A 20852-nucleotide genomic window follows, 5' to 3' on the forward strand; every position below is an offset into this window, starting at 1 on the left:
AACTTGAAGCAAGAAAGGAGATGGGCTGGAGATTAAGGTGAGGAATATCTGCTATATTGTTCTACAACTTGAAATTGCTGCTAATCCCCAATGAAGGGTGAGCCAAAAAAATGTAAAGAAGATGAGAAATATCACCTGCTAGTCGCCAACTCCTTTCTCTCGATGTGCCTTGGCTGGCAGACACGGCATGCAAAATTTCCACAATGAGTAGGAACCATGTTGAACAGGCTCAACTGCAGCCTTGTATTTGCTCTATGACCTGGAGCGTCCCATCAACCATGTTTGACTGCGGCAGAACACTCGCCCCTTGCTTCGCTTATTCGCTCCTCCTTGGCATCCATTGATTTGCCGCGTGCTCGGGCGAGACGGCAGGCGCTAGGCGGCGGCTAGGTCAATGGATCCAGCGCCGATTTGTTCTTGACCTGTAGTTGATTAGTTGGGACAGGAGAGCACCCCCGATCCAAGCCTGCAACAGCACGCCTCGGGAGAGCCAAGGCTCGATCCAGAGGAACCAGGCCGCAACGAGGCCCGCCGCCTCACCGCGCGCCACCTCAGGCAGACGGCGGCAAGACGGTACGCTTCTTTGGTGGGGAGCCAATGCAGGATCTCGGAGACGATGCCGTCTTCCAGGTGCGGCACGGATTGCATCGTGGCGGTGCTGGAGATCGAGCCCGAAGTGATGGCGTCCGCCATATGCACGTGGAGTCGGAATCAACTTGTAATTGGGTCGGGCGTTAAGTGCGTCTGCGTGTATATGTAGTATACGCAGATAAAATAGTACCACCTCGGATGTAGAAAATAATATAGGCGAAAAAACTGAAAGCGTATATTAGGAAAAAGATTAGAGAAAGATTAGGAAAAGATATTCGTATATGTTTCGGATCATGTAAAAGGTCACACTCCCGCGGATCAGATCTGTTCAACGGCCGCGAGAGGCGAAAAGACGCGGAGCGGACGGAGAGGGGAGACTTTGACTATGACGGAGAAAAGGCACAACGCTTCAGGATGGCGGCAGGTCCCAGACTCCCGATTCCATCCAGCAGCTTTGGTTTAGCGCAAAGCCGCAAACCAATAGGGAGACCATGGTCGTGGCCTCCTCCTCCTCCTCCCATGTCCTTGCAGCTGCGGCCACTCTCTTCACCCTGAGAGCGGTGGCGGCATCCGGCGGCAACGGCAGCGCCACCCTTGCCTTGTGCGTCCACGTCGACGGCGTGCACTCGAGCCCGGACTCCCCGTTTTACGGCGGCTTCGGCTACAGTCTGTCACAGGTTGTGGAGGCAGCTAGCGCGTCCGACAGATTGTCCAGTGTGACGCGCTACGATCAAAGAAGGGTCACCACCACCACCGGCCCGGACCGCGCGGACGAGTATGCGCTCGCGCAGTGCCGGCCCGACGTGCCGGCCGACGAGTGCTTGCGCTGCCTCAATGCCTGCCTTGGCACACTTGACACCCGCTGCGACTCCGCCGCGGTGCGCTATGACAGCTGCCTCCTCCGCTCCAGTCCACACAACTTCAGCAGCTTCGATGTCAATGAGTACACGGTGGCCGTGTTCGACGGCAACGCGCCTAGCCTCCCGAAGAAGGTGCCTACCGGCTTGCTCGGCAAGGTGGCAGCCAACGCCACCGCGAACAGATCCAGGACCGCTGCAGGGATAGCGGACTACCCAGATGCAGCGGCAACCGGCGGCCGTGGCCGTGCGAGTGTCTACGGGCTGGCCCAGTGCATCACCCAGATGACGGCGCAGGACTGCGGCAGCTGTCTCCGCGGCGCGCTGTCACGCCTCTCCGACGAGTTCAACTCCAGTGCCGGGATGCAGGTCCTTCGCCCCAGCTGCATGCTGCGGTACGCGGGCTCTCCCTTCTTCAACGCGTCCCTCCTGCCCGTGACCCATGTCGCCGTCCCAGAGGGCGACGGCGCCGCGGCTCCGGAAGGAAGCAATTCCCTTCCGCAGAGCAAAGGTTTCGTACCCGTCGGGCTCTCCTCTTGCCAATTTTGGCAACGGATTTCCCTCTCCTCTGCGTTTCACATTGGTTTCCTTTCCGATAACAGATCGAGTCAAGGTGATCGCACTTTCTTGTTTTGCGGGCGGGGCTGCTATACTCGCACTAATCCTAGTAGCATTGTGGAGCAAACGGAGAGGCCGGAAATCAAAGAGTGCCACGGGTATTCCCCATTCCTCTTTCTCTTACGAGTACTGTTTCGCAGCTTAACTCAGGTTTCACACATTTGTTCAGGGGGTGGTAACTACAGCTACCAAACTCTGGTGAATGCCACTGCTAACTTCTCCGAGGAAAATCGGTTAGGATCTGGTGGATGCGGCGTAGTATACAAGGTACACCGAACAATTACTGAGCACTAATCTCTAGAGCTTGACTGTCATGGTTTGCAGCTTAGGTATTGTGAATCTACAATGCAGTCCTCTGTTAGTACCAACATACTGCAGCACATTTCTTTCTGGCAGTATAATTGCCCATGGAATTGTTCTAGTAAAAACTCAAAACTGGGTTTGATTGTTCCAGTTATTTTCATGTGGCCAGCCAAGCACACCAGCAGGGGAAGTCTAAAAATGCTTGATACAACACATTTAACATGTCAACACTTATTTAGAGAGAGAGAGTACAAATTTCTCAACATACTGAGGCTAGATACTGTTTATGAATTAACCAACAGGGAATACTGGAGAACAAGAAAGAAATAGCCATAAAAAAACTTGCGAGAAAAAATCTGAAAGAGCTGGAAAGGGAGGTTTCTCTGGTTGCGGAGCTTCAGCACGAGAACCTTGTCAAGTTCTTGGGCCATTGTTTTCAGGACGATAAGATGTTTCTTGTCTATGAGTACCTTAGCAGTAAAAGCTTAAGCAACTATTTCAAAGGTAATTGTGCAATCACTCAGTCGTTATTATGAATTTCTCCTATTTATTTTGACCCATATCTAGATATCTGTGTCGTCATGGATTTGACAGGTTCAGGCGACTATCAAAAACTGGATTGGGCAAAATGGCTCAACATCATCAAAGGGGTTGCACGTGGCCTTACTTATCTTCATCTTGATTCTGGGAAGGATATTGTTCATAGGGATCTCAAGCCATCTAACGTCCTCCTTGATTCCAACTTCGGTGCAAAAATCGCCGATTTCGATCTTGCAAGAGGGTACAACAGGGAGAGGAGTCATGAAAGCACTCGTAACACGGCCGGTACTTAGTAAGTCCGTTCTCTCTTTTCTGACTACATATACATATTATGTGACTTGTTCCATATTTCCAAAGAAGACTTGTGTTAGCTTTGTAGCCTGCTTGTCGTCTTCACGCCGTATACTACTTCCTCCGTCCCGAAGTATTCCAAGTTTAGTACAACTTTGTACTAAAGTTAGTACAAAGTTGAGACACTTATTCACCCGTAAAAAAAAGTTGAGACGCTTATTTTGGGATGAGGGAGTGCATAATTAATGATTTCAGTTCAATTGATCAGTTCCAGTAGATTACCAAAGTCAACATATTTGTTTATATACAGTAGAAACTCTGATTGATCGCGTTCCTCTGTTTCCTACAAGTGGATACATAGCTCCAGAGTGCTATGCGGAAGGGAAATTCTCCACCAAATCGGACGTGTATAGCTTCGGGGTGATGGTGCTGGAGATCATAGTTGGGCAGAGCATCAATAGGTTCGAGAACGACAACTGCACCGGTCTCGTGGAACATGTAAGGGATCCGCATCTCAGTCATTTCTTGTGGTTTTTATCTGAACCGGGCAACCATCTCCCTGAGCTGCAGGTGTGGCAGCATTGGAGCGACCTTAGAGTTGGAGACGTGCTGGACAGGGACCATCTTGGCCTTGGGAACCATGAGCAGATGCAGCAAGCATCACGGTGCGTGCAGGTCGCGCTCCTCTGCGTTCAGAACGACCGGTCCAGGAGGCCGGCCATGGACGAGGTCACCTACTTCCTTAGCAATGAGATGCTTGTGCCGGATCCTTCTGCTCCCGGGTACATCACGGCGCCGGCCGGCAGCGGGCCGCCTGTGTGTTCGGTGAACGACGTGACGATCAGCATGACGGAGCCCCGATCCTGACCGGAATGTTTCGTCTCGGGATCTCTCTTGCACATCAGTGGTGCATCTAGGCGTATATCTCCAACTACTATAAACAACTATTCAGGCCTCCGGCAGAAAGCACGGTTTCCCTGAATGAGTCTATTATTGAAGATACCCCTCAGCTTAGGTCAGAGGAAAGTGAGATCCTAACTGCACCTTTTACTGAGAAGGAGGTTCTAGATGCAATATCACAAATGAAACTGAACAAAGCATCGGGACCAGATGGGTTCCCGGCGGAGTTCTATAAGAAATGTTGGCATGTTATTAAGGACGACCTTATGCCTATGTTTCATGATTTTTTTAATGGACATCTAGAATTATTTCATCTTAACTTTGATATGATTACTTTATTGCCAAAAAAGAAGGAGTGTTTCGTATCGAGCAGTTTAGGCCGATATGTCTTCTGAACGTGGCAAATTTGACAATATTGACCTGAGGATGAAATCATTTCACAAAATGAACTGCTTCTAAAAAAATCACTCAGCTGACCATTTTAAGTGGCGCCTGACACGGAGGCGCCACACCCTACGGTGCAGCGCCTAGCACACAGGCGTTGCACTTCTGTCCAGCGTGGCAACCCCGGGGTCCGCACCGAGCAGTGCAGCGCCTCAGAGCTAGGCGCTACACAAGTAATGTGCAGCACCTAGCACGTAGGCACTGCACATTGACTTAAGCCACATCGGGGTTGCCCTCTTCATCCAAACAGCAGTTATCCCCATCGAGCAGCGGCGGCGGCGGCCCTCTCCTCTCCCCCTCTACATCCCCTCTCCAGAATGAAGCAGATCTGAAGTTTTTGGCCATGAGTTTCTTCCCTAATCCCTCATACAAGGTAAACTCCTCCAATCCCTTTCTTTTCCTCCGTAAATTCATTCACATTTGTCTCATTTAGCCAAGTTTTGGTGGAACCCTTGATTTGCTTGGATTTGATTTTTATATGAGAAATTGAAATAGTGTGGTGTGATTTAGGATTTGTAGTCATTGTGGAACCTAGATTGTTCAAGTTTTGGTGCTACCCTTGTGTAGATTTGTAATATTGATATAAATTTGTGTGATTATGATTAGTAGATGATTTGTAATCATGGTTGGACCCTAGTATTTATGATGGGTATTTGTGATGATTGTTGACGTCCTTTCATTGTATATCTTAGATTAGTATTCAACTTTCCTTTTAGTGTTTACCGATTGTTGAATATTTATGAAATAATGCTCGCATATTAAATAAAGCATAGGGGGTAAGCTAACGTATGTTTATTGTTTGAAATTTTGTAGGATGGTTTGGCTTCTCGATGATCACTGGGACACTCGACACCGGCGTACTTTATGTCGGTGGAGCAGCGGGTAATAATGAAAGTGGCCGGTATTATGAATTTTTCTTTTATTTCAAACACAAATGCCCCATATGTAATTTCCTGATTTGCTTGTTTGTAGGAGCTTCAACCTTTGAAGATTCGGTCTCACGGGGTCACCCTTGGGGGGATGCACTATGATGAGCGGTACACACCGTACGTAAGGGAGACGGGACTCCTCCCTTTCATTCAGTTGGTCAGCCGGTCGACGCCACCCCTCAATGCTGCAGCAATCACCGCGCTTGTTGATCATTGGAGGCCAGAGACACACATAGTTTCCATCTTCGGACCAAGGAGATGGCCGTGACGCTCCAGGATATTCACGAAAGTAGGGACTAATAGACTGACACAGATCGCCCATTCGGTGGTGCAACCTAGTCAGACGGCATTCATGGCTGGGAGACACATCCTAGAAGGGGTAGTCGTTCTCCATGAAACGCTCCATGAAATCCATTCGAAGAAGCTAGATGGGGTTATCTTCAAAGTGGATTTCGAGAAGGCATACGATAAAGTTAAGTGGCCTTTTCTTCAGCAAGCAATGCACATGAAAGGTTTTAATGAGACATGGCGGAAACAAGTGGGTTCTCTTATCCAAAAAGGTAGTGTCGGAATTCAGGTTAACGATGTTATCGGTCATTATTTCCAGACTCATAAAGACTTGAGACAAGGCGATTCAATGTCTCCCCTCTTATTTAATATAGTGGCAGATATGTTGACCGTTCTTATTGGCAGGGCCAAGGAGAATGGCCTAGTCGATGGACTCGTTCCTCATCTAATTGATGGGAGAGTTTCCATTTTACAATATGCGAACGACACTATTCTTTTCATGGAGCATGACATTGCAAAAGCTCGAAACATGAAATTAGTTTTATGTCTCTTCGAACAATTGTCGGGCCTAAAAATTAACTTTAACAAGAGCGAATTGTTCTGCTTTGGTCGGGCCAAAGAGGAACAAGACACATATAGACAATTGTTTGGTTGTGAATTAGGTCATTTGCCCTTTAGTTATTTGGGCATACCGATTCATCATCGCAAACTCTCCAACAAAGAGTGGAAATGCATCGAAGATCGAATTGAAAAGAAGCTTAGCTGTTGGAAGGGCAAGTTAATGTCGTATGGCGGTCGGCTAGTGCTTATTAACTCAGTACTTACTAGTATGCAGATGTTCCTGATATCCTTCTTTGAGGTTCCCAAGGGGGTACGGAAGAGACTAGATTTCTTTCGATCTCGATTCTTCTGGCAGTCAGATGAGGCCAAGAAGAAATATCGCCTAGCACGATGGGACATATTATGCCGACCCAAGGATCAGGGAGGTCTCGGTATTGAGAACATGGAAATTAAGAATAAATGTCTTATGAGTAAATGGCTCCATAGGTTATCAGTAGAGAATGACGGCATGTGGGCACAGATATTGCACAACAAATATCTTCAATCGAAAACTCTTGCCCAAGTCACCGCGAGGCCGAATGATTCGCCATTCTGGAAGGGGCTTATGAGAACGAAAGACTTGTTCTTTCGTAGGACCAAATTTCTTGTTGGCAATGGGATGACAACAAGATTTTGGGAGGATACATGGCTAGGGGAGACGCCTTTAGCCATATAATATCCAAGCCTGTATAATATTGTGCAACGTAAGGAAGATTATGTAGGCGCAGTATTACATTCTCTTGAATATTCAGTTTAGGCGATCTTTAGTTGGGGAGCGTTGGCATTCATGGATGCACTTGGTATGGAGATTGATGGATGTTCAATTATCCGACCAACCTAACTCATTACACTGGAAGTTGGCTAGAAACGGAGTGTTTACAGTAAAATCTGTTTATATGGATCTCATTAATTCTGGCCCAATCCCGAGATCTATTAATATCTGGAAGGTTAGGGTTCCCTTGCGTATTAAAATCTTTATGAGGTTTGTCCACAAGCAAGTGATCCTCACCAAAGATAATTTGTTAAAGCGACGATGGGTAGGCAATTCACAATGTTGTTTTTGTGATCATGATGAAACAATACAACATCTCTTCATATATTGCCCTCTCGCCAAATTATTTTGGCGAACGATTCATATAGCCTTCAACATCGTCCCTCCAGTTAGCATTGAATCTTTATTTGGGACGTGGTTAGCTGGGTGGAACATACTACCGCGGCTTGTATTTGAATTGGAATATGTGCAATTATGTGGGCTATAAGGAACTACAGGAATGATATGATTTTTAACAGACACCATATTTTAACTTTCTTGCAGGTCATCTTTGGTGCGGCTTGAAGCTACGTCGGTATTTCCCCAAAGAGGATGGGATGATGTAGCACAGCAGCGGTAGGTATTTCCCTCAGTGATGAAACCAAGGTTATCGAACCAGTAGGAGAACCAAGCAACACAACATAAACAACACCTGCACACAAATAACAAATACTCGCAACCCGACGTGTAAAAGGGGTTGTCAATCCCTTTCGGGTAACGGCGCCAGAGATAGGCAAACGGACGTGAGAGAGTTGTAAATATTGATAGATTGAACACCAAATAAAATAAATTGCAGCAAGGTATTTTTGTATTTTTGGTTCAATAGATCTGAAAATAAAAGCAAAGGCAAATATATTAAAGAAGAGACCCGGGGGCCGTAGGTTTCACTAGTGGCTTCTCTCGAGAAAAATAGCAAACGGTGGGTAGACAAATTACTGTTGGGCAATTGATAGAACTTCAAATAATCATGATGATATCCAGGCAATGATCATTATATCGGCATCGCGTCTAAGATTAGTAGACCGACTCCTACCTGCATCTACTACTATTACTCCACACATTGACCGCTATCCAGCATGCATCTAGTGTATTAAGTTCATGGAGAAACGGAATAATGCAATAAGAACGATGACATGATGTAGACAAGATCTATTTATGTAGAAATAGACCCATCGTTTTATCCTTAGTAGCAACGATACATACGTGTCGGTTGCCCTTCTGTCACTCGGATAAAGCACTGTAAGATCGAACCCACTACAAAGCACCTCTTCCCATTGCAAGATAAATAGATCAAGTTGGCCAAACAAAACCCAAATATCGGAGAAGAAATACGAGGCTATAAGCAATCATGCATATAAGAGATCAAATAAGATTCAAATAACTTTCATGGATAAAAAGATAGATCCGATCATAAACTCAAAGTCATCCGATCCCAACAAACACACTGCAAAAAGAGTTACATCATATGGATCTCCAAGAGACCATTGTATTGATAATCAAAAGATAGAGAGGAAGCCATGTAGCTACTAACTACGGACCCGTAGGTCTACAAAGAACTACTCACGCATCATCGGAGAGGCACCAATGGAAGTGGTGAACCCTTCTGTGATGGTGTCTAGATTGGATCTGGTGGTTCTGGACTCTGCGGCGGCTGGAATTGATTTTTGTCGACTCCCCTAGGGTTTCTGGAATATTGGGGTATTTATAGAGCAAAGAGGTGGTTCAGGGGGCACCCGAGGTGGGCACGACCCACCTGGGCGCGCCCTGGTGGGTTGTGCTCCCCTCGGAGCACCCCCCAAGTGCTTTTCCGGCCCACTGGATGTCTTCTGGTCCAAAAAAATCTCCAAAAAGTTTTGTTGCGTTTGGACTCCGTTTGGTATTGATTTCCTGCGATGTAAAAAAACATGCAGAAAACAGCAACTGGCACTTGGCACTATGTCAATAGGTTAGTACCAAAAAATGATATAAAATGACTATAAAATGATTATAAAACATCCAAGAGTGATAATATAACAGCATGGAACAATCAAAAATTATAGATACGTTGGAGACATATCAGCATCCCCAAGCTTAATTCCTGCTCGTCCACAAGTAGGTAAATGATAAAAATAGAATTTTTGATATGGAATGCTGCCTAACATGTCATCTCATATTCTTTTCTTTATAGCATGGACATTTGGACTTTTATATGGTTCAAAGCAATGGTCTAGTTTTGACATGGTGACTTAAATACTCAAGCATATCAACAAGCAACCATGTCTTTCAAAATATCAACGCTAAAATAAGTTATCCCTAGCCCATCATGCTCAACCATTGATCCATTCATTAAACACACTCGCATATTAACAACACCCAGTACTCAAGTACGATCATAGTGCCTCCTAGTTGTTGATTTTATAAGAGAAGATGGAGACTCGATTTCAAAATAAAAAATTGCATAAAGTAAAAGAAAGGCCCTTCGTAGAGGGAAGTAGGGATTTGTAGAGGTGCCAGAGCTCAAAGCGAAAAACTTGGAGATAAAAACATTTTGGGAGGTGTGCCTTTCCCACCAACGAAAACGACTTAGAGTTCCCAACACCTTCCATGCTAGATATATCGTAGGAGGTTCCCAAACAGAAAATAAAGTTTATTCCTTTTTCCACCATACTTTCACTTTCCATGGCTAACCGTATCCACGGGTGCCCTCCATACCAACACTTTCCAAGGAATTTATTATTTGACAACATAAAGTAAATTCATTTTTCATTTCGGGACTGGGCATCCCTAATACCTTTGCCTTACTCTCGTGCAATGACAAGTGAATAAACACTCATCATGAGAATAACACATCTAGCATGGAAAATATTAGCCACCCCCCACCGCCTCGCGAACGGTACGAACACACAAAAGAGAAGTTTATTTTGAAAATTAGAGATGGCACATACAAATTTGCTTAGAATGGCAAAAGACTACCGCATATAGGTAGATATAGTGGACTCATGTGGCAAAACTGGTTTAAAGGTTTTTGGATGCACAAGTAGTGATCATACTTAGTGCAAAATGAAGGCTAGCAAAAGATTGAGAAGCGACCAACCAAGAAACGAATAATCTCATAAGCGAGCATTGAGCATAATTAACACCGAATAATGCACCATAAGTAAGATGTAATTTCATTGCATGACTATTGACTTTCGTGCTTGCATAGGGAATCACAAACCTTAACACCAATATTCTTACTAAAGCACAATTACTCATCAACATGACTCACATATCACATCATCATATCTCAAAACTATTACAAGGAATCAAGTTTATTTTGTCCAATGATCTTCATGAAAGTTTTTATTATATCCTTCTTGGATATCTATCACTTTGGAACTAATTTTCATGTGTTGCTTTTGATAAGCTCAAACAAATATAAGTGAAGATCTTGAGCATAATATTTCTTTCTCTCAAATTAATTTAAGTGAAGCAAGAGAGAATTTCTTAAAAAAACTAAATCTCAAATAAATCTAAGTTAATCAAGAGAGCATTTCTTCAAAAAATAACTAAGCACACCATGCTAAAAAATGATATAAGTGAAGTACTAGAGCAAATTCATAGCTCATAAAAATTTAAGTGAAGCATAGAGAGCAATTCTAACAAGTCATGGCATAATTTTGGATCTCTCAAATAGGTGTGTCCAGCAAGGATTCAAGACTTAAAAAGCAAAACAAAACAAGCAAAGACTCATATCATACAAGACGCTCCAAGCAAAACTCATAGTATGTGACGAATAAAAATATAGCTTCGAGTAAAATACCGATGGTCGTTAGAAGAAAGAGGGGATGCCACTCGGGGCATCCCCAAGCTTAGTTGCTTGATTCTCTTTGGATAATAGCTTGGGATGCCATGGGAATCCCCAAGCTTAGGCTCTTCTTACTCCTTCTTCCTTCATCCATCGTAAGATAACCCAAAACTTGAAAACTTCAATCACACAAAACTCCAACAAAACCTTCGTGAGATCCGTTAGTATAAGAAAGCAAATCACTACTATCAGTACTTTATCAAACCAATTCATATTTTATTATTGCATTATATCTACTGTATTCCAACTTTTCTATGGCAAAAAACTCATCGAGGAAAACCATAGAATCATCAAAACAAGCACACAACGCAAAGAAAACAGAATCTGTCAAAAACAGAACAGTCTGTAGTAATCTGGCTATTTCGAATACTTCTTTAACTCCAAAAATTCTTAAAAAATTAGGACCACGTGAGCACTTTGTATATTAATCTTCTGCAAAAAGAATGGGTATTTTATCACGCTCCTGTGATTTTTAACAATTGTTTTTCTGGCCGCGAAAGTTTCTGTTTTTCAGCAAGATCAAACAACTATCACCCAAGAAGATCCTAAAGGCTTTGCTTGGCACAAACACTAATTAAAATACAAAAAACACAATCATAACAGTAGCATAATTGTGCTAACACTCAAGAACAAAAAGCAAAAATAAATTTTATTCATTGGGTTGCCGCCCAACAAGCGCTATCGTTTTACGCCCCTAGCTAGGCATAAAGCAAGGTTCTAAGTTTTGTCATCTTTGTTTCTAATTTCCTTATGGGTATTCTTGTCATGAGGTTTTGTAAAGACAACACAAAAAATATTATCCATAGAAACCTTAGCATTCCTAAGTTGGTTTTCATCATATCCCCTTTGATTTCCAGCAACAATCCAAGAGTGGTGTTGATTAACATTATTGAAAACTTGTTGGATTATATCTAAAATGGGGACTTCCTTTTTAAGATTCTCATCAAAGATTTTATTATCCCCAAGCAAATGCCTTAGCAAATAATCACTATTGTAAAGAATTTCATCTATCACGGGTTTTTCACGATTCATACCATAAAAATCAAAGATTTCCCTAGCTTCCCGTATTATGTAATCAAAAACATTCATAAGGACAAGGGTGGCCAACTTTTTAGCCCTAGGATTCTTTATAGCGGGAAGCTCAAAAAACAATCTTTGCAAAGTAGGATGAGTACAAATAAATTTACTTTCAAATTTTAGAACTAGTGCTGAAAGAGCATCCGCATAAGATCTAGTACTTTTAAGTATAGGAGCATCATCAAGACTTAGATTCCTAGCACAATTGAAAAATTCTTGGATACGTTCTTTTCCCATAACATTCCCTTGCCCCAAGATAAAAGTTTTAGCATCCAGATTGCACGTACGTCCAATCTTAGGAGTTAGGCCATCATCTGTTGGTGCCATACCAAAATCACTCATGACTGCAAGCAAAGGATAGATCTGACGAGAAAACGGCAAACGAAAAAGAGGGCGAATAAGACGGCAAATTTTTGTGAAGTGGGGGAGAGGAAAACGAGAGCCAAATGGCAAATAATGTAAATTGCGAGGAGATGAGTGACGGTGTCCTGGACTAGGGGGTACTCACCACATCGTCTCCTGACCAGGTGGATCGGGCAGAGGACCCCCATGGCGGTTCACTCATGGGCCACTTCGGGTAGCCCATGCCGCATACAAGGAGTATTCCACAAGACTTGGTGATCAAGACAAGGACTCCTCTCCACCAACGTATTCAGCTAGGACTCTTGTTATCCTAGGCCTCTGGTGCATTATATAAGCTAAGGCCAGGCTAGTCGATAGATCATTAGGACATCAATCATCATACCCCTAGGGTTTAGACCACAACATATGATCTCGGGGTAGATCAACTCTTGTAATCTCTATATTCATCAAGATCAATCAAGCAGGAAGTAGGGTATTACCTCCATTAAGAGGGCCCGAACCTGGGTAAACATCGTGTCCCCTGTCTCCTATTACCCATTGATCCGAAGACTTACAGCTTGGGACCCCTACCCGAGATCTGCCGGTTTTGACACCGACAATGGTGCTTTCATTGAGAGCTCCGATGTGAGATCGACAAAGGAACAATGGCTCGTCTACAGATCAACTGCAACGTCGGCATGTTTGTCACCAGCTCAACTGGTCACCTTGGTTCGGCTGAGGACTGTGCTCCACGTCAGATCATCATGTTCGGACGAGGGCCTTTATCAACATCAACTCCGATCTCTATCAAGATCATGGAGGAATCATCCATGGAGCTCGGGGGCTCAACGTCATCATTGCCCTCGAGCCACCGTGCTGTTTTTCCGGACAGCGAACTTGTATCCGCTTCCACCACCGCCTCGAGCATCGCTTTGACGATTCCTTTGATGGAATTGTGCGGAATTAGTTCTACAATAATCATCCAAAATTTCGTCGAGTTCCGATGGAGGAATCTCCGGCAATCTACGATATACCGAAGCCCTGTCAAATCTGGACGGGAATCTGGACGAGTTTAGGGCATGGTCTCCAGAGCCTAGCTCGGAGGTTATTTGGAAGATCCAACCGTTCAACTTCTTCGGAATTTCCATATCTACCATCTCTCAAAATTTCAGCTCGATCCGACCATTCAAACTCCGGGAACCTTCCGATTAGTGCATCACTTTTCGGATCTGTTTTCTGCGCGAATACGGATCCGACCCGAATTCATGTTTCTTTATGAACGTGATATTGGACAACCTTTTTGAAGGAATTTTCTTCTAGGGTATTGTGCGTTATTCTTAACATGTGCCAATAAAATTTTAAGCCTTCTCTGAGGTATTCTTCACCATCACGCTAGTGTCAAACCAGTCCGGTAACATTGCTCCACGTCTGCCGACCTGCGCTAGACAGATCGTCACTTCATCAAGCTGAGCCTAACCTTATCGGATCATCAGCTCGACAAGCCGAACAAGAGTTCGGCATCGTGGAGGCTAAATCATCACCAACACCATCGCCCCACGGATTGCACGGGTCAGGCGCGCCGACATCGCCGCTCGGTCACTTCATCAATCCGGCATTGACTGCGTCACAAGTTATGACCAGCGTCGGCATGGCCGCACTGTTGCTTCTTCAAGCCGATGTCTATCACGCCGAACTGCTTCAACACCTCGGCTGACATGGTAGCTGCAACGTCTCCTTACCGACCCACTCCATCATCTCGGCTAGACCGGGGGCTTCGCCATCTCTTCATCAACCTACTCTGGACACTTCGGCGTCACCAGCCGACCGGCTTCATCACGTTAGCTGGACCGGGGGCTTTGCCTCGGTGAGCCAGCCTTTCTCAGCATCGCCATGTTGTCGCTTCATCACCCATTATGCAATGGGTGTGCGGATCAAGTCCCAATTTTGGAAGTCTGTCAAAGGGTGACCGCATTAACAACGGTCGCGTGGTGGTTCGGTCAGTTTCCGTATACCGTTTGGCGAATGCCGCATCCGGAACTCGGACCGGCTTGTGAATTCAGGTTTTGTCACGCCTTCACTGTGTCATGCCGACGCCCTGCATCGACATTGACTTCGGCGCCAGGCCACACTCTTTGAATAAATTATTTTTGCGAAAAGCAATTATGCAATGATTATATATATATTTATATTGTTCTTTTTGGACCGCACTATTTAGTGTGTAGGTGATCGACTTTGACTGCATCACGCGGTCACTTCCGCAAGCCGACGTCGTCATCCCAATCGGCATAAATCGGCTCGCGTGATCACCTTGTTGGTCGAATTGCCATACCGACATGTTCGGTTGCCTCGGGGACTTCGGCATCGTTTAGAGAACTCTACCTCATCGAGTGTTCGGCACACGGGCCATATTTCTTTTATTACTCATTTTGCATAAATTATTAATTATGCAACAATTTTTTTATTATTCCTATTATCTCCGGCTTGCACTATTTTCTGTGCACAGGTAAATGATCCGGGTCGGGCAGTGCTGTCACCTCGGCATACCGACGTACCACGTCACCTCGGCTGGACCGAGGGCTTCGTCATCACTTCATTAACCCACGCCGGGGACTTCGGCGTCACACTGTCGGCCTGCATTGGTCGTGCTATGTCGCCACTTCGCAGTGCTGAGCTCTTCGCTCCGCCACCTCGGGACCGGCTTGGGGGCTGGGACAGTGTCCCGCCGCAAGCTCGGGCCACGCATCAACACCGAACACATTAACCAGCTAAGTCGCTTTCATGCTCAAAAACTTTCAGTTTTAAATTTTGTTCGGTTCGACCAAGCATTATACTTTTTTGGAAAAAAGTTGTATGTGAAAAACTTCCTTGTCAAAACTTTGTTTGTGACACACAAATTCAAATACCCCGTTTACTTGGGGGCTTCCTTTATGAAGCCTTTCCTCTTGCATGTGATTATACTTGTATGGCTTCGTTCCTTGTTCGTGTATTACGCCACAATATGCACCATGTTGACTTAAGTGTTCCACAAGCTGGGTTGCCTTGCTCCTGTGTTTACCCCTACGTTCCCTATTGTTCGGCTAGGGAGTAAAGGGAGCACCTCTGCGATTGTCACGATCGAGTCATCCGAGCTCGGACCTCAGACTGGGTGAAGCCGAAAGCTAGCGCTCTTATTGTTTTCAATCATGGTCGGCACACAACGGAACTCATGAGTACAAAAAATCTATTGCACAAGTCTCATAGTAACAATGAGCAACGGAAGAAAGGTACCGGTGGGGGTACTATTTTTTTCGAAGATGCTTCTTACACTTCGTCGGTAATATAGCATAAGTTACCTGAGCGTGCTTTGTCTGTTACAGCCTTATGGCCTGATTGCCTGGTTATCGGAAACACCGTCGATATTCTCGACAGGTGGATTACATAACACTTTTCGGCCCTTGACCGAAGAGGGAGAAGCCGACGATCGGTTAAGACGTGTTTAAAGTTTGGGTGAACACAGATATGATATAAGTACTTCGGTACATTCACTTGGGGGCTCTTAAATTAGTATGAGCTCTTTATAATAAGTGTTCTTCTTAGTCGTTGCAAATTCTTTTTCTATCACTCCTTCTTTCGACACGAGTGTGTGCTCAATAGCCGGGGAGCCTAATTTCTCTCTCAAAGCCGCTAGAGTTTAGTTTGCTAAACTGGCCTAACGAGAAGTACTCCGCCTTCGAGATAGGAGGTTGAAGCCGTAGGCTGACCCGCTTTAAGTCTTGAGATAGGATGTGTCATGTTAAAGCACGACAGAAACACAATTTTTTTTCTAAGGCCAATTTTCGGATTGGCACCGAACACTTGATCTAGTTCGGACGTCAAGTTTTTACTGAAGTTTTTTGGTCTTCCAAGCCTATGGCACTTTTAAACTATTTGTGTGTTTCCATCATAAGTCTCGCAGTGCAACGCCGGACACCTTTAGAGATTCGGCAAAAACATTCTCGGATATTGCTATATATGCATTAGTTTCGAATTGTGACTTCGGTCAATAGTTGGGTTGCCCGGCTCCTGTGCTTGCCTCCTACGTTCCGCTTTATTCGGCTAGGTGTGCAAAGGGAGAACCACTGCAATTGTGCTTCCAACTAGCATGGTTAAAGCACCTCAGTGGAGAAAGCCGAAAACTAACTGTCACAATAAGCGCAAACTGGTCATCGATCCGATGACTGTGTTAAACTATAAGATCGATAGAGGTCACCCCCTGTTAAATAACGGGCCGTTCATAACATTGGCCGAAGTGTTTACGGCTTGACCTCGGCTGTCGCCGAACACTAACCGGGGGCTCATAGCTAGCTTCCCCAGTTTAAAGCTCATATGACTAAGTGAAAGTTATAAAGCCCGCATATCTGATTGCCTCATTTCCGCTAACACAACCGCATTCGGGCACCGAGACGTTGGCTAAGGGTTGTTATGTTATTACGGAAACACCCTGTGTAGCATCTACAAGGGGGTGGAAGCCAACGATGGGCCACTTTCAACTGATAAACGATCGCAACGGAATCAAAATAAACATATCATCGGCATTTGTATTCAATATACGAGGGCTGCCTTCCATAATCATCGTTATAAAGCCATAAATATGCATCAATTTGACTTAAGATTTTGGCCAGGCTGGATTGCCTGGCTCCTGTGCTTACCCCTACGTTCCCGATTGTTCGGCTAGGCGGTAAAGGGAGCACCTCTGTGATTGTTACTACCGGGTCATCCAGGTTAGTACCTCAGACTGGGTGAAGCCGAAAGCTAGCCATCTTAAAGGATATAATTGGTCGGCAACGACGGAAGTGAAAATTTAGGTTCGCTAAAGACCACATAGTTCGGGAACTTTCCCCAAACTAAATCCTCAATATCTTGCTCCCACATTGATCGGAGCTGAAGTTTCATGATCATGATCAGCATGACAACCCAAAGAAAGGAACCGATAGCGAGACTATTTTCCTTGGAAGATGTTTCTTACATTAAAAAGTAATATAACATATCTCTCCGCGTACCTTTGTTTATAAAACTGTATGACCGGATTGCCTTGTTTGTCGTAAATCTTTGCTCTTATAAAGGCTTTATAAAGAAGGACAAACACTCCCCGGCTGCTGGCCGAGGAGGTTGAAGCCGATGGTCGGTCAACAAAGTTTTGTACAATGTGGATCCGAGCATTAATGATGTAAAATACTTGGATACATAGGATCATAAAATGCGAGTAAAGTCGATTTATTGCAGCCCATCTTTTAAAGACCAAGGGGCACAATCTCGCTAAGACAACCGAGCAACTTACATAAAGCTCTCCTAAATCCGAAGTGGCATCGATTTCCTATCTATTAAGCTCCTTGGGGCCAACCTTGGCGAGCCCAGCTTTCGCTGGCTCTAGCTCCTTTAAGAGATCTTTATTCTCTTTTTGAGAAGTTTGTGTTAAACACAACAATTTTTTTCTGTCAAACGGATATCGATCTTTAATTTGGCCACCCGTGCCCACATTAAGGCTCGGAGGCTACTGGGCTTTGCGCTCATTATTTACTAATATTAAAGGGGCACATCGATCCCCTGATCTGGTGTTGCCACCCGACCAGTGTCTCGGGGGCTACTGCATTGGCAATCCAGTGTAGAAAATTTAAGTGCAATATAGTTTTCAAGGAGATTATGATCCTTAGGTTGGCCGGCCGCACCCAACCTGAGTCTCGAGGACTTTGCACATCGCTTTTTGTGTCCCGAAGTATTCTACCGAGCTAGGAGTTGATCCTCAGTCCGATTTTGCGAATCAACCTAAGTCTCAGGGGCTACTGGGATCAGCAGTCTTATGTCATCCTTCAGGTGCATCTCGGGTTTTAGACCGATACACACCTTGAGGGCTACTGGCTATATATCTCGACAGAAACTAAGTTGCACCAATCAAAAATATTGACAAAAAATCGGCCCGTAGTCGGGGTGGTGCACCACCTTGGAAGCAGTCCGGCATAAAGCTCGGGCGCCAGTGGCTGGCTCCATAGAGGGCATTTCCGGCATTAAGCTCGGCTAAACTCCTTCAACTTTTCTGAACCAAGGTGATCTATGACACCTCGGATATAGTCCGGCGCTGGAGCTCGGCTGTAACAATACTCTTCGGATACATTCCGGCGTTGGAGATCGGAAGCGGTCCGGCGTTGGTGCTCGGCTGCAAAAGACACCTCGAATACAGTCCGGCGTTGGAGCTCAGACGCAAGAGGACACTGCCGTCCGGGAACAACTTCAAACCCGAGGTGTGGCATAAAAATAACAAGGCATTGATAAAGGCCGGAAACTTAAAGGGGCTCCTCGGATACCCGACGTGTAAACTCTTCGGATTTACTTCGGCAATCCTCAAGATCGAAGATGAGAAGATTTGTTGAACCAGTTTTCAAGACCGACGACCGAAGATGAAGAACAGTTCGGAAGGATCGAGGAGCGTCCCCAACTTGAAGACCGGTTCAGGGGGCTACTGACGGTGTCCTGGACTAGGGGGTACTCACCACATCGTCTCCTGACCAGGTGGATCAGGCCAAGGACCCCCATGGCGGTTCACTCATGGGCCACTTCGGGCAGCCCATGCCGCATACAAGGAATATTCCGCAAGACTTGGTGATCAAGACAAGGACTCCTCTCCACCAACGTATTCGGCTAGGACTCTTGTTATCATAGGCCTCTGGTGCATTATATAAGCCAAGGCCAGGCTAGTCGATAGATCATTAGGACATTAATCATCATACCCCTAGGGTTTAGGCCACAACATATGATCTCGAGGTAGATCAACTCTTGTAATCTCTATATTCATCAAGATCAATCAAGCAGGAAGTAGGGTATTACCTCCATTAAGAGGGCCCGAACCTGGGTAAACATTGTGTCCCCTGTCTCCTGTTACCCATCGATCCGAAGACTCACAGCTTGGGACCCCTACCCGAGATCTATCGGTTTTGACACCGACAATGAGATTTGTGATTAGGAACCTGGTATATGTTGTAGATCCTCCCCGGCAACAGCGCCAGAAATTCCTTTTGATGCGGCTTGAAGCTACGTCGGTATTTCCCCAAAGAGGAAGGGATGATGCAGCACAACAGCGGTAGGTATTTCCCTCAGTGATGAAACCAAGGTTATCAAACCAGTAGGAGAACCAAGCAACACAACGTAAACAACACCTGCACACAAATAACAAATACTCGCAACCCGACGTGTAAAAGGGGTTGTCAATCCCTTTCGGGTAACGGCGCCAGAGATAGGCAAATGGACGTGAGAGAGTTGCAAATATTGATAGATCGAACGCCAAATAAAATAAATTGCAGCAAGGTATTTTTGTTTTTTGGTTTAATAGATCTAAAAATAAAAGCAAAGGCAAATATATTAAAGAAGAGACTAGGGGCCGTAGGTTTCACTAGTGGCTTCTCTCGAGAAAAATAGCAAACGGTGGGTAGACAAATTACTGTTGGGCAATTGATAGAACATCAAATAATCATGACGATATCCAGGCAATGATCATTATATCTGAAGGAAATATGCCCTAGAGGCAATAATAAAGTTGTTATTTATATTTCCTTATATCATGATAAATGTTTATTATTCATGCTAGAATTGTATTAACCGGAAACTTAGTACATGTGTGAATACATAGAAAAACAGAGTGTCCCTAGTATGCCTCTACTTGACTAGCTCGTTAATCAAAGATGGTTAAGTTTCCTAACCATGGACATGTGTTGTCATTTGATGAACGGGATCACATCATTAGAGAATGATGTGATGGACAAGACCCATCCGTTAGCTTAGCATAAATGATCATTTAGTTTTATTGCTATTGCTTTCATCATGACTTATACATGTTCCTCTGACTATGAGATTATGCAACTACTGAATACCGAAGGAACACCTTGTGTGCTATCAAACGTCACAACGTAACTGGGTGATTATAAAGATGCTCTACAGGTGTCTCCGATGGTGTTTGTTGAGTTGGCATAGATCGAGATTAGGATTTGGCACTCCTTGTATCGGAGAGGTATCTCTGGGCCCTCTCGGTAATGCGCATCACTATAAGCCTTGCAAGCAATGTGACTAATGAGTTAGTTGCAGGATGATGCATTACGAAACGAGTAAAGAGACTTACCGGTAATGAGATTGAACTAGGTATGATGATACCGATGATCGAATCTCGGGCAAGTAACATACTGATGGCAAAGGGAACAACGTATGTTGTTATGCGGTTTGACCGATAAAGATCTTCGTAGAATATGTAGGAGCCAATATGAGCATCCAGTTTCCGCTATTGGTTATTGACCGGAGATGTGTCTCGGTCATGTCTACATAGTTCTCGAACCCGTAGGGTCCGCACGCTTAACGTTCGATGACGATTGTATTATGGGTTATGTGATTTGATGTACCGAAGTTTGTTCGGAGTCCTGGATGAGATCACGGACATG

The 20852-nt window shown here is 44.9% G+C and overlaps 1 protein-coding gene across 1 annotated transcript; it reads left to right on the forward strand.

Moving 5' to 3' along the window:
• The first annotated feature begins 1042 nt into the window (after positions 1–1042).
• Positions 1043–4549, forward strand: LOC109779218 (cysteine-rich receptor-like protein kinase 10). Its single transcript, XM_045231993.2, has 5 exons — positions 1043–2333; positions 2672–2873; positions 2964–3201; positions 3551–3698; positions 3771–4549. The coding sequence occupies exons 1-5, from the start codon at positions 1083–1085 to the stop codon at positions 4065–4067; spliced, it is 2136 nt and encodes a 711-aa protein (XP_045087928.1). The 5' UTR covers positions 1043–1082; the 3' UTR covers positions 4068–4549.
• Positions 4550–20852: the final 16303 nt, after the last annotated feature.

The sequence above is a fragment of the Aegilops tauschii genome, chromosome 7, assembly GCF_002575655.3.
Source record: "Aegilops tauschii subsp. strangulata cultivar AL8/78 chromosome 7, Aet v6.0, whole genome shotgun sequence".
NCBI classification, from domain to species: domain Eukaryota; kingdom Viridiplantae; phylum Streptophyta; class Magnoliopsida; order Poales; family Poaceae; genus Aegilops; species Aegilops tauschii.